The 14,944-nt window shown below is 38.3% G+C and overlaps 1 protein-coding gene across 1 annotated transcript; it reads right to left on the bottom strand.

Annotated features, from left to right (window-relative positions):
- Positions 1–699: 699 nt before the first annotated feature.
- LOC120714500 (ectonucleoside triphosphate diphosphohydrolase 2) lies at positions 700–11,872 on the bottom strand. Its single transcript, XM_040000754.1, has 9 exons — positions 11,515–11,872; positions 8,705–8,822; positions 7,268–7,418; positions 4,997–5,156; positions 4,485–4,712; positions 3,431–3,700; positions 1,926–2,045; positions 1,707–1,841; positions 700–1,598 (listed from the first exon to the last, which is right to left on the bottom strand). The coding sequence occupies exons 1-9, from the start codon at positions 11,626–11,628 to the stop codon at positions 1,380–1,382; spliced, it is 1,515 nt and encodes a 504-aa protein (XP_039856688.1). The 5' UTR covers positions 11,629–11,872; the 3' UTR covers positions 700–1,379.
- Positions 11,873–14,944: the final 3,072 nt, after the last annotated feature.

Below are 14,944 nucleotides of genomic sequence, written 5' to 3'. Positions count from 1 at the left end.
TTTATTCAGCTGTGTAAAAATGATAACTTTAATCTCAGCCAAACCGATTTACTCAGGAACAAAAAAAAAAAAAAAAAAAAAAAAAAAAAAAAAGCCAAACAATAACATTTTTAAGTTATCTAAGTGACTTATATATATTTAACCTGAGTAGTGAAAGACTGTGGTGAGTTTGAAAACGATTTGCCGGGAGTCCGGTGTTCTCACGGGCTCTAGTGAGCCCTGCCCCCGGCTAACTATCGAGCTGGTGGGTAACAGACGTCTCCGAAAACGTCGGAGCGCTTTTGAAAATATGTGGTGTCTTGATAAACTGAGCAGATATTTGAAGTTTACACAGCTACATTCTCGCCTGAAAATATGTTAAACGTTTATTTTGTGACCCAGAAAGAATAATAAGAGTAATATTAAAACGAACTAGCTGCCACCATTGTTGTAAACTAAGCAGGGCCGCATTATGAATTCTGGGACACAGCTTCTTCTTCTTCGGGGTTTAACGGCAGCTGGCATCCTTGTACATGCAGTGCTGCCATCTTCGGTTTCAGTCCGTTATTACACTCTTAAATCCTACTACTTATTCCTGCGTCTTTTGGGATCTTACAAAGCTTCAAACGACACATTGACTATTAAATTAGTTGTTGACGATTTTGATAGTCGACTAATCGTGGCAGCCCTAGTGCCAAGTGAAGGGTGGATTTGACAGAGAAGCAAAGGACAACTGCTGCCCAACTACAGTAGGTCATTGGATAATATCTGTGGTCAAATGCCTTTCTGAGTCAAATAGCAGCAGATATTCACAAAATGCATTTAATATTTTATTCAGCATGACTTGAAACTTGCATCAAAAACGGGGTTCGCTGAGGTCAGAGTAAAGGAAGCCGAGGGCCATTTTCCAGCAGACTTCCAGTGTTTTTGAGCGAGTTGCCACCTGCTGGCCATTAAAAAAGATGCACTTTTAAGGCACTTTCACGTTGGCATTGTTTTTCAAACTAAAGTCAGAGTACTCACTGTCAGCTTTAAAGTAGTTTACATTCACAGCAAGTTAATGCAGTGGTTTCACTCATTTTATACATACCACTCAATTATAGGTTAAAGCAGCAAACTGTATAAACATGTTAAAGTCAAAACATTTTGTATATGTCATGTTAAAACTTTTGCAGTCAATGAACAAACCACAGTTTACATTTAGCACTAGTTAAAAATAAGTCAATTGGTGTAAAAATTATTTTTTCAAAAGCAAACTATGGTATTATATAACAGAGAATATGGCATGAGGCTTAAATTAAAACTCAAATCTTGCTCCAAATCTTCCTTGTCAGGTCAGTGTTCAGAGCAAAATAAAAAAAACAAAAAAAAAAAAAAAAAAAACTGACATCATTTCTTAGCTAAATTGTGCTTTCACTGCCTCTTTTCTTATTCTGTCCATTATAAACTCTAAATAAGCAGAAGGAAAGCACTGCGGCAAGGAGCATGACAAAAAGAAAGATGAGGGATCCCCACACTCCTGGGGTCAGGGCCTTTCTCAGCTCCAGTTGCTCTGCTGGCAACAAATTGCTTAAACTCAGCATGTAGCCCAGAGCCCAACCCACCATGGTGTCAGCAACCTGCAGGGTCAGCAACATAATGATGTGAATATATTTGGATCAACTCCCATCCATTTGCAATGGAGCATTGACATGTTTTGTTTTTAACTGTAAAGAGATAATAATCACCTTCTTCTGGAAAGAAATGTGTGGGAATGTTGTGTCATTGAAGCCATATCCTCTCAACATGAGAGTATTGAGAAACACTGAGGCAGCACAGTAATAATGCAAACGGGACTTTTGCTCTGGAGCGAGAAGCATCATCTGGAAAAATACAATAAATATTTTCACATGCTGCCAGAAACAGATGTTCTGGATAAGTAAAGCATGAATAGAAAAGGTGTTTACTTGGGTGAAACTCATGCTGCACACTTTTTTGGTCACATCCTGTAGTTCCGAAGGAGAGCTAGCAGTTATGCCAGTGACTTGTTGAAGGAATGAGTGAACATAGAAGAAAGCAGAGAAAGCCTGAAAACAGAAAAGGGAAAAGAAAAAAAAAAGCATGTAAAAAGTGATACAGCACAACAATCAAATAAAAGTTAGCCATGTTGAAAGGCAACCGTGTAAAGTTAACCATATTCAGCAACATCAAGCAACTGCAGAGTTGATTGACCTCTGACACAGTAGGAAACGCATTAGAGGGTTACCCAGGCAACCGGAGCCTGGAATTAATACTAGTGGCCAACCATCAGGGTCATCCTGTGTGGATGGAACTTCAAGATATGTTTTGATTTATATGCACTTACCACTTAACATCAGTACAGTTAAATGGTAGCTCACCCTGGATAGAATATAAATGCTTTCCACTCAAGATCGCGTTGGTGCGACATGCCTTCTCTTGAATATAATAGAACTATGGGGTATCTAAAAGGCAAAAGCCAAACACAAATGATGCCTTTGAAAAACTCAGCAGCAATGTCGCTTTCCAAAGATCAAAACCCCTTCAAAATGTGTAAGATTTGTGAGGAGGTCACTACCATGATTGTTCACAAAATAATAAAAGATTGTTTAGCAGCTCTAGGTTTGAAGCAAAAAAAAAAAAAAAAAAAGGACCAACATAAATATAAATTTTTTTGTTTTGAAACAAGACTTGACGGCTCACTGGTAGAAGCTGGTCTGCTGGAGATAGTCCGCTATAGTTTCCTTGGTTTTTGCAGCGTTTCAGTCCAGGTGATAGCGATAACACCAATCTGAGATTACAGACCACCTCTATGTAGGCGGTTTCACCATTCTGATATTAGTCCTGCTATGGTGGCATGATCAGTAAATTTGACAACACACCTCTGTGATGTGCCAGTGTTCAGGATAAGAGCAATCTCCCACCCTGATATTCTGGGATCTGTTACTCACGAAACCTACAGCAGCATTCTTACACTGGAGTTTTCCAGATTTAGTTGTGGAGAGCTATGATGACTGCATCCTCTGTTGACATGTTTGCTTGATATGCAAATTGTTGTAGGTTGATCAGCGGGGAGGCCCGTCTTAATGTGAGAGAGGATGAGACTCAAAACATCTGGTGATGTTCGAGGTTAGAATGACTTGGCATGTAGGGCAGGTGGACACCTGCCCTACATGCCAAGCATGTTTCTACACCTGAGAAAAGGTGTCACTGTTCAGGAGGAAAGCAAATGTTAATATTCAACTACCCTTGATAAACAGACCTGTGCTTATGACAGCATGGACAGGAACAATCTTGAATGTATAGTGTGGTCTGCAATGATGTTACTTTCATAAACAGTATAGCAGTTTTAAAACATTAAAGTTTTGTGAAAAGAAATCTGGGATTGTGGCGGCACCTTTGACATACAGGCTGAGCTTTAAGTTTAAGAAAGCATTTGTTCTGCTTCTCTTACCATGAAACCTCCGGTGACATTTGGTTGGAAGACTTTGTCAAATGAGCACTGGGAGAAGGGACAGCTGTTGAAGGAGAAGACTTCAGACACGTTACCCAGACAGTATTCATAGTGTCCGCTGCCATGTACTGTCACAGAAGCATGAGGGTCGTAGGAGCTGGGTTTGTACTTTACTGTACATGGAGAGTCGAGTATACTGCTGAGCTTCACCGTCCTGCTGTGGTCTGCAGGATAGCAGGGGTGAGTGACAGACTGAGGGTAACCCTGAGACTGAAGAAGAGAAAACATTTTGAGTACAATGATCTTATATACATTATACTGGTGGTTTTATTGGAGAAGTTGACCTTAAAAATACATCAGTATAGTTAGATAGGTTCCTCTCTACATAGCTGCGTGTTTCTACCTTAACTTGCAGCTGACATTTACTGAATGGAGTTCCTAGTAACTCATTTTAATGTGTGCCAGTTTTAAAGCCAGATACCTACACTTACGTTATTCTATTATAGGAGTGAACATTTCTGTGTTACAAAGCTAAAGTCTAATACTACGCATCATTTTAGGCTGAAGCCAGGGAGAACCTGAAGTGGCGATTTCAGAAAAGGAGTTTCAGAAATCACTGGGCCCGTCCCCTTCTTCATCATTTCTGTGTGTATTTGGCAGTCTGTGTTCGCGTTATGACCCAAGTGTTTTTTGTTTTGTTTTGTTTTTTTTTAACTGTGGTTAGAAGAATAACTAAGTGACATTCTCTAAATCTCAGCATTTTGCTGATTGGCTCCGCTGCAGCATTCCTGGTGCTGCTTAGAAAGTCTGGTTCTGGCAGCAGCAACATCTCAGCTCTATTCTTTGCTCCCTGTAGTCATTCTGTGTTGTTGTGGCAAGATCTAAGATTTGGTTAGGCCTAGTGACTGGTTAGGTTTGGGATGAATCTTGTTTTGGATAAATTGATTAGTTCATGTATAAAAGTAATTGATGTAAAATCCTGAAAAACAGTCATTTTGTGGGCAGGATTTTTCTTTTGAGCTTTTCTTGTGATTTCAGTGTCACGTTACACTACCTTCATTATATGAGCCAGCAGTGTCATGAGGAACTGGTCCTTCCCATAGCACAGGAAGCTGTGTGTGTACAGAGTATACTCATGACCATAAAGGCGCAGCTTCATCAGATCGTCTTTGTTCTCGATTTTTTCCTGAGTAGCAAATGTTATCTGCGTGGACGCGCCACCCAGATCAAGAGCTCCCACTGTCGGTCTGCTGGGGCTGAACCAGTGCCCCTCAAAGCCATACTGCAAAGGAACAGTCACAAAAACCTGGCTTCATCCAATGTTTGCATCTCTGTTTTGGAAAAGTATTTACAAATTAAACTAATTAATTAACCTTACTGAATATATAAAGCCATTTTCAGAAAACTTGCAATACAAACGCTCTCATAATGTTATCAATTTGCTGGTGAAGTTTCACAGTGACAGCAATAAATGACTTCTAGTCTCCTCATAAATAATATTGCAGATTCCTACTGATTAAAACCATTTTAAAAGCTTCTGATTTTCACATTTACACACTTGGATACCTTAATAAAGTTCTCTGAGAGATAGTTAACTGTGACCCATCCATATGCCCCCTCTTCTTTGCCACTCAGTATGGCTGCTCCCCGGTAGTCGAAAGGGTAGGACTGGATTTTTTGTCCCACTTCCTTCAGAATCTGAGTGGACAGCTCTGGACTAGATAAACTGAACAAGGAAAACAAACAAAACAAATATAATCAAGATTTTTAGTGATAAGACTTTCACCAAATCATTAAGAAGAATGATGATCATGATGATAATTATGAACACTTCATTATATAAAAAAAAAAACAAACAAACAAAAAAACACTCCAGTAAAGTGTTGTGTGTATACCTTCTACTGTAAGCTTCAGGCATAAGTTTTAAAACTGCAAATCAGGGGTGTCAAACATAAGGCCAGGGGAGCAGTAACGCCCACCAAAGATTTACATTTACTTAATTGCTTCATAACAGAAAAGGCAAAGAAGAAATTAAATAATAAGGTTACTAGAAGTACTATAGAACGTTATGATTTTTTTATTTATTCATTTTTAATCTGTTCATTACCTCTGCATGAGACAAATATGCAGACAGGAACTAAAGGACAGATTAAAGTCAAAACTAACATTTAAATTATATGAAATCTTTTCCAGATATTTTCCAAGCTATAAGTCATCCTTATGAGTAAATTTGAATTAGATTATTATTATTATTATTATTATTATTATTATTATTATTATTATTATTATTATTATTATTAAAAATAGAGTTTAGAATAAGCTGAAGTCAAGATTGTGTGTCACATTAAAGTTTAGCGTCAGTGCTACATGAAAAACATTTCAGTAAACATTCATGCTGATACTCGTCAGTAAAACCCACAAACAAAACAGCTCAAACTATAAAATGAGGTGGTGTATTTGTGTATGGAAATGCATTTGTGACAAAACAGCTTTTAAAACACATTTGCAAGAATCAAATGATTTACGCACACATGCAAGTTAGACTGAGTGACTGTCCAGCTGTTTTCCGCTGCATATTTGATTGAGTTATGGTACACATACAAGGACAGGATGCCTTCTTCCAGACAAGATGTTTAAATCCATACTTGATAGCTGCCTAAACCCAATGAGGCAGTTTTGCTGGCTAAACTGAAAATAAAAAGATGGATTCCTGTCTGCAGGCAACGTTAAGCCACCAAACCAAATATTTGAATACATTTAAACTCTTCTCGATAATGCTTTGCATTTTCAACACTCATACCTTCAATTTTATCTACATGTCTGAATGCCCCGTCACCATCCCCACTCAATGCTCTTAACTTTATAGGCTTTGGTTTGACTCCATTGCTGCATGCCCTCCACCAGGCACAATAGAACTGGTACAAATGTAAAACATATCCTGCTCAAGATACTAGAGATCAACACATAAAACAACTTTGCACCGTCCAATCAATTCTCTGTGAACTTCAGTGTGTGGATATTGAGGGGATCTACAGGTTTTGAGAGACCCTCAGATGTGTTTGTCTTTCCAATAAGAAATGCAGAGGGAGGAGAGGCTTAAGTGCTTGCAGGTGGCTACAAACACTTTTAAGGTAATTTCCTTATTTTAAAATAACATAACACAGCCAAATTATCCTGAAACATGTGACTTCAGCCCTATGAAATTTGCAATCACTGCTTATTCCTCGTGTTTATATTTTTTCATCCTCAGACCATTCAATGCAACAAGGGTTGCCGCTAAAATGGTCTTAAATGAAGGATTACATTTAAGCAGCTCTTTTACAGAAAACACGTTATGATGGTAGGAAATTTGCAAGAGAGAAACTGAATCTAGGGGAGACCATTTTTGGTGGATACCTCTCATTTTCTGAAGCAGGACCTCTTAGTCTATTATCCAGGAGTCAAACAGGGCTATTCACTGCATGCCAACACAACTGACAACAATTACACATTGTAGGTGGCAATATCATGAAGCTGGTTAGGTTTGTCCAGTGGAGTCATTACAACAAACAGTGCAACAGCTACTCTGAGAACTCTTAAACAACATTTAGCTTTTTTCACTTTTCTCTGATTTCTTCTGCACTGTAGAAACTTGCTATATTTGGCACAGAAATAATTATATTCCCAACACATCATTCATCTCCATGAGATTCATCTTATTTAATGAATGTGTAAGCCGGTTAAAAAGGCCAGTATGGATTGCCATTTTAGCATTATTACAAGATTTACTTGGAACAGGATAAAAATTAAGGTGATGCATAACTAAAAACACATGGAAACAAAACAGACACGACTTACTGCAGAAGCCTCATGCCAGCTGTGGCTCCCAGGTACACAGGTGTGAGCTGGTGCTTGTCTTTTGGGATGCTCTTCACTGCGTGATCCAGACATGCTTCTAAGCTTTGCCCTGCTGCTCCCGGTTGACCTGCATAACTTGCAATTCCTTCACCTGAGCGAATGATGAACATGTCGAACAAACAAAATCTGTTTGATAACATAATCAACTTGGTGTAATATTCACAAAAAAATCAGTGTTAGCAATTGTGACCCATATCCTTGTGGTGTTGCAATACAAAAGAATCCAACTACTATCCCAGCTTCCCAGCCAGCTGTATGAAAATCTACTGAATTGTGTGTTGTGAAATTTTAAAATATTAACGTTATCTAAAGTCACAGAATAAGTAATATTAAAGCAAGTTATCTGCATTAACTCAGAAAAAAAATGATTTGGGAAAAACACTTTATATTTAAATAAGAACACATATTTCCTCCTCGAGATATCCATCTACAAATCCTTTCTTAGGATCATTTTATTATGAAACATGTCAGCATAAACACCGTGCTCATGAATGACAAGGGGAAAAAAGTTGTTTGTTTAACACAGGAATAAAAGCCTTTTACAGGGCAGGAGTGGCAAACCATAAAGCTCAACTCTGACTCGATCCTGACTCATGACTGTTGCTAGGCAAACATTTGCTTTGACATCAGTGCAGTGATGCAATAAAATAACTCATTCAGAAAAAACTCCATGCAGACTTTCCCACAACCAACTCATCATTAAGATTTCCACTATTTCTCAATTATCAACCAAGTATATAAATTACTATGTGGTGTAATGAGAGTACTCTTCCATTAGATGAAAGGTAAACTGCATGTATATTGTTATGAAATAATGTGATGAACTACACCTAATAGGTTTAACTTAAGAGTAGTTCATTTATAATGAATGTATAAAGTTACATTGAAAGTGGTTAGTCTTCTTTGTTAGCACAATCAAGGCTACTTCTCATTAGATCACTCAATACCATGAATGTATCTTAGGCAGACTATTTCCTGCTGTGTGGGAAAGAACAGCTGCGGACAAAAAAAACAAAACAATATCCTGACCTCCTTCTCCCAAGGTTTGTGTGTAAAAATTGCAATTAAAAAGAAAGAAAGAAAGAAAGAAAGAAGGGGAACCCCCCCCCCCCAAAATGCCTTCAATTTCATTGATGTTTTAATTACCATTCAAACTTTGAGCATCTATTGTCCATATGCTATACAACTTTTGCACATACGTACATATACATAACTTTTCCATTTGTCTAAACGAACTGCACCAGCTTCAAATGAACGTATGTGTCAAACAAGTCTGCACAATTTCCTGCAAATATTTGTTGCTGTAAGCACCCTTTGTTTTTCAAGCAAAACTCTACCAATGTTTTTGGTGTGGGAAGTGCTACTTATGATACCTACCCTCAGCATGACATTTGCTATGCTGGGTGACCACGGCTGTGCCATTTTGCTTATTTGCTGGCCACTTGTATATGTATAAAGATGTGTGTGAGGATCCAGCATCCAGGACAATCCCATACTACAGAGAAGGGAAATTCAGGAGAAAAAGCAGTGAAAATACATTTTTTTCCCACCCTTTACAAAGATTTTTGTGGCAACCGCTTTGAAACAGACCTCAACTTAATATAGCAGAGTAGCAAAAATGACTTTAAGGATCGTGGCGATGTGACCTTCACCATCTGGCTAGAAATGAGGTCAACTGGCAATCATCAAAAGAGCCTTATGGATTTTATATTGTACAAGATCACATGTTTGATTTGAAAACAGTGATTCAATTGAAGTTCTACTATAATCCAGCAGTATAAGATCTTTATAAAATAGGACTTTGATGTCCTAACATGTTTTCGTCTTCTTTTAGCTGCTTCCTTTAGGGGGTTGCCACATCTGCCTCCATCTCACCCCATCTGTAGCACCCTCCCCGGTCACACTAACTCTCTGCATGTCCTTCATCCATGAACTGCCTCTGATTTCTGCGTCTGTTTTCCTACCTGGCAGCTCCTTTAGGTATCCTCTCTCTCTCTCTCTCCCCCCTGCACATGTATAGAATATCTCAGTATGCATAATACATTTTTATTTTATTTTAAATCAGTTTGTGTTTGTCTGTGGAGTCCTCTTAATGGAGTTGTGCAATGCAAATACTACATCAATCCACACTGCTTAAATAATACAAAGTTTTGGCCCTATGAGAAAAAAAATGAACAAATTCGAGGCTAATGAAAATCATTATTTTAAATGAGTCATTTCATCCAAAAATCAACATGGACCATCTGCTTGACCCTCTCCGAACAACAAACCAAAGTTTGGACACAGAATAATTTCTGTAAAAGTTTAGCTTCAGCTCTTAAATACTTTTATATATTAACTTAAAAGGCATCCTGTTGCCCCACTTTCAGGTTGTTTTATTTCACACCGAAATTTGAGGTAATGGTTGAAAATTAATGTCACACATACTATGAAAGATAAACCTGAATTTTAACTGGTTTTTAAATGAATCAGGAGCTACAATTTGAGCTACACACTTCAACACAAAAACAAGAGTAAAAAACAAACAACAACAACAACAGGCCTGCACACAGAAAAAACGAGATGAGATAAAATGCTTACGTTTTTTTTTGTTTTTTGTTTGTTTTGTTTTTTTTTTAAATACTTTTTTCAGCCAGTTTTTATTCTGGATTTGTATTTTTAGGTAAATCAGAGATGAGCAGAAAAAGTTGTAAAAATTTGCAGATTTCAAATGGAACGACCTGAGTGTAAAATCCATAAATTGAGGAGTAAGACTTTAATAGCATAAAGCATCAACTAAAATACATTTTAATCATTTTCCTTACTTTTAGTTAAATGCACTTCATACACTCCAGTTGTGCTGCCTGCCATATAAACTGCTGTGTTACAATTGGCTTGCACAAACAAGTAGAGTAAAAACAAACAATTAGTATCTGCAGAAACAGAACTTCAGACATTATCTTATATGCCTGCATGTCACAAGACCAAGACCCATCATGGGTTACTTTAATGAAATGATCTTTGTGACGCATAAATGTTTCACAACTGCATACGTGGTATGACATTTCAATATATGGTTAGAGTGATTTGAAGACAAGCAAACAGCATCCCAGCTTTTTAGAAACGGGGTAATAAGAGGCTTAAGTATGAAATTCTGAAAAAAAAAATGCCTATAATTTGTAATTCTAAGAAGCCAAAACAATGGAGTCAAATTATATTTGGAATTTTTTTTTACAGTGTGGGTGCTACAAGTTATCCTGAACTTGTAATATTAACACAGATTCAGCTGTGCTTCATCATAATTTTATGATCATGCTTTATGCTACAGTATATGCTCACAGCTGTTTGTAAAATGCTTTGTAGTATAGACATTTAAAGGAAAAGTTTATGCAGCCAGACAGATTTCAATTCTGAGCTCAGTTGCAGGTCTGCGTTGTGCTGCTGTGGATCAATAAATATCAAATCATTACAGCTTCAATGCCGTCTGAAAATAAAGGAATCTGGAGAGTGTGTTGAAATCTGGCCACGCGGGAACCCATGTGACCGACAATGCAAAGGGAAGGGACCACACGCGTCTCATATCAGTGCTGCAGGTGAACAGCAACACTATACAGACATGTTCCTAATCACCCCTAATAATAATTCTTCATTACTGCTGTGCACTCGGCTGTGAGGAATCCCAACACTTGGCAAACAAAACACGAGACGCTCTAATTGTCTGTTCAGTCCTTTCAACACACTGTTGCATTTGTCTCCTCGGAAAAAAAGTAGAAGAAAACCTTTGTGCTTGCTTTCTCAGACTGGATTCCCACGTTATTGCTGGGTGGAAGGGGAGCTACATTATAAAAGGGAACCATGGGATATTAAGCTGGTGACACAAAAATGAGGGATCAGCAGTAACAGAATTTGGTGTTGAATGGCTCTGCAGCAAGCCACTTGCAACTGACACGGCCCTATTGGGCTAGAAAAATTAAGCATAATATAAAATGTAAATTCAAAATATGGGGCCATAATTAAACATAAAACAGAGCTTAATCCGGACAATAAACAAGACTAGTCACTGGCTGTTACATCCAGGTATCAAGGCTAATGTCCTCGAATTCCCTGGTCCCACATTTAATTTTTTTTAATTTTATTTATTTATTTATTTTTTTTATGTACCACCTGTTTCACACCCTTCACACTGACACGCACCGATCCGACCTTACCCTGAGCTCAGGTTCCTCCTGAACATTCTCGGTGGAAATAGTAAGGAGCAGGATTCCGGCAAGTCCAAACACCAGCAGCGCGATGGGGACAAGGTGAGCAGACCGCTGAGCCATGAAGCGAAAGCGTGAAGCGCAACTCCTCTCTGCGCCTGCAGGACACTCAAGCGCCTACCTACTGTAATAGCGTCCAACTGGGAGAAATGGCTGGCTGCCAGATAACCGGAGGAGTAGTTAAAAAACACTACAGAAGTGAGACATCCAGGAGAAAAGGAGTCTTTAGCTACCCATCCGTGCATGCTGGATTTGTTTCCAGATCACGCGGTGTGCCCATGTGTAAATCATTCGAATGATTTACTGATGATTAATTGAGAACACGCAACCCGGTATACGTCACACCAAGAGAGCAACAGCTACAAGTGCAAGCTTATAAGGAAGTATATTACGTAATATGTGAAAAGGTTAGTTATTGAAAAAAGTTATTTATGAGTTGTTTTTTTCCAATAAGGCATTTTATTCTTATCATAATAATAAAGCTACAGTGTCAAACCTATGAAGTTTCCAAATGTATATAAATTTGAAAAATGTTGCTTTTGTCTTAAGTTGCAGTCTGTTTTTAGTTTCGCCTCTCTGATTTATCAACATGAATTTGTAATATGAATATGTTTTGGTAAATATATCAGAAAAATAGCATGTCTGTCCAAATATATGTAGATAAAATTCACCTGTCTTAGTGTACAATCAAACATTTCTTCACTGCTGATAGAGCTCCAGATTTGCCTTTCACCAGATGTCAACCCAACTTAAAATCAGTGAGTAGTGCTTCGTACCACCACCACCAAAAGAACAAAAAAAGGAATACCGTGTGGAAGAATATTGGATCAAGAGACTGGGAGCTCGTTATCAAAGGAACGCAAAGTAAAGATATCTTAGTTTTCCCTTTGTCACCTGTATTTAGATCAGTGAATGCAAAACACCTGAGGTATCATGTCAGTCATGTGGATATTTGTCATAATGAAAAATGCAAAGTGGATGAGCCACCAATAAATCGGCAGCAACTGTGTGATACTCTAATGTCAAATGGTCCCAAATCTCTGAGGAATGTTTCCAACAACTTGATGAATCTATGCATCTATCTATCTATGCAATCTATGAATTCTATTTCTAGAATGAAGCCATTCTGAAGGCAAAAAGGAGCCAACCCAGTACAAGCCAGGTGTACCTAATAAAGTGTCCTGTGAGTGTATATCGTCACAAAGAAGAAGTGGAGTGGAAGTTGTACTGTCTATTTTTATCTGCATTTATCACACTTTTAAACCTTCTCAAACGTCACTACGTCAGCATCTATTATATCCTGTCTCAATCCAAGAATCTGTATAACTCCACGATTTTGCCTCGATAGGTCTCTTATGTCTTTACCACCAGACAGATATCTCGACCGATCATGTTGACTCAAGGTGAGTCTCGCCGCTGCAGCTCAGCCAAAGGTCCACCTTACCAAAGCCAGATGTCAACACTTGCGCCTGCTGTAGCTCATATCAAACCTGGGTCAAGACACATATTTACCAGTTCCACAACTGCCATAAATGCCAAAATGAGCCCAGATTAGATGCAAATAAGTCCACTATATTCTTCATCTGCTACATTGCCTTGTGTCCTGTATTGTATTTTACTTGAGAAAGCAAAGTCAGACCTGAATTTAAATGCCAGCCAAGTCCTTTTCAATGTGCCTCTACTGAATGGGAATGGCTCCAAGGCTACTCGAACCATGGAAGGAAAAATGTTTTGCCATGGCCAGAGCTGCAGAGAATGGAGTGGCCTGCTGTTCATTTATATTCAGCAGTTAGCTTGGGTGGAGCTACTGACTAATTGCTGCTCAGGCACTTTATTGTTAATTCAACATAGAAAGGAAAACATATGATTCATAATTATTTAATCATGAATGGAACTGGGTGGTTTAAACTGACAGGAATCCTAGTTTCTGGACTGAAGAGCTGCAGAGCTGGTTGTTTTCAACCAGTATTTGCATTTGAATAGGTGCAGCCTTAAACCCGACTTGCAAATTGTTCTCTGTTGAATGATGTCTTTTCACCAGAGGCCTATACTTTGTTTGTACAAGTGCTTTTTTAAAGTCTATTTTCGCTGAAATCCTTTTTTTTTGACAAGCTCTAAATTTAGCAGAATACATAATGAGTTATTTTGAAAGAGTTTCTGAATATCATCTCTCCACATTATCACTCATAGCACAAATTGTTATTGCTGCATCATTCACTGTCAATATTCCATATGAGTTTATCTGTCTTCAGGAAGATGTGAGATGTAAATGGCACATGGAATAAATGCAGCACTTTAATGCATATAATGTATCACAAAGCTAAATCATTCCCTCCCTTCTAGTGACTTCACATCAATAGACATGGGACATTTATTGCCATTGTGACAAATAATAAAATACCATTATCTTTCCATTCCTTGCTTTCCCAACACATTCCCAAATAGAGTGATTAAGCCGCTGGTAATAAATGTATGCCTGTCTAACGTCGATAATGAGCCAAGACCATAGAGGCCTAAATGACAGATATGAGAAAATGAACAGATATTGTTTTTCTTCCCTCAAAGGGTATGTAATCAGTTCTGTCCATTTGTCTCTCTGTCTGTTTGTTAGCAGTCTGGGACTCTGTTAAGTCTAATTGTTGAATGTTGTCATTATGTTCTTAAATTTGTACAGTCTTGGTTCAAGCAGTAGGATCAAGACATTCCTTTGATCCTGAGCACCTCTCCAGCCACTCTGTGCTGGGGGAGGTTTTATTGCAGAAACATCCTATCTGAAAGATCTGTTTCTTGTGATGTTGCTTCCTGCTTTTATGACCCTTTTGGTCAGCAGTAGGTCACAGACACACACACACACACACGTTCTTGCACATGCATATAGGTGCTTACACATACATACACACACCCCTCTTGGTCTTTGTAACCAAGAGGGGTCTTACGAGGGGAGGTGCTTTTGCTGTGATGTGTATTGTAACAGTTTGTTAATAAATAGCTACGGGGACAGCTGCTCTTTTGAAGGACTTTGGGCTGGAGTCAGGTTAGGAGCGTGAGCTCCAAGAGCTGGTTCTTGAGCAAAGACTTCCCTTGCTAGCAAATAAAAGACGTTCGTCTTATTTTTGTCGTTAACGAGAATAAGTTTCTAAACTAGCAGGGCTTGTGGAAACACAGACCCAACAGACTCACAGTTTGTGAAATATTGTTTTCAAATTTTGTGTGTTGGTAGATACCAGTAACATCTCAAACTGATTTAATTTTGGTAGAAATCACGTCAAGGTCAAGGTCACACCAAATGTGCAACTCGGGAAAATTTTTACATTATTATTATTAATATTTTTATGGAATGTCTTCACACTTCACAGCAATATACTAAACCTCGGGGGAC

This window comes from Simochromis diagramma, unplaced genomic scaffold (assembly GCF_900408965.1).
Source record: "Simochromis diagramma unplaced genomic scaffold, fSimDia1.1 OVJJ01000596.1, whole genome shotgun sequence".
In the NCBI taxonomy this organism is placed as follows: Eukaryota; Metazoa; Chordata; class Actinopteri; order Cichliformes; family Cichlidae; genus Simochromis; species Simochromis diagramma.
This window is presented reverse-complemented; position numbering and strand designations above follow the sequence as displayed.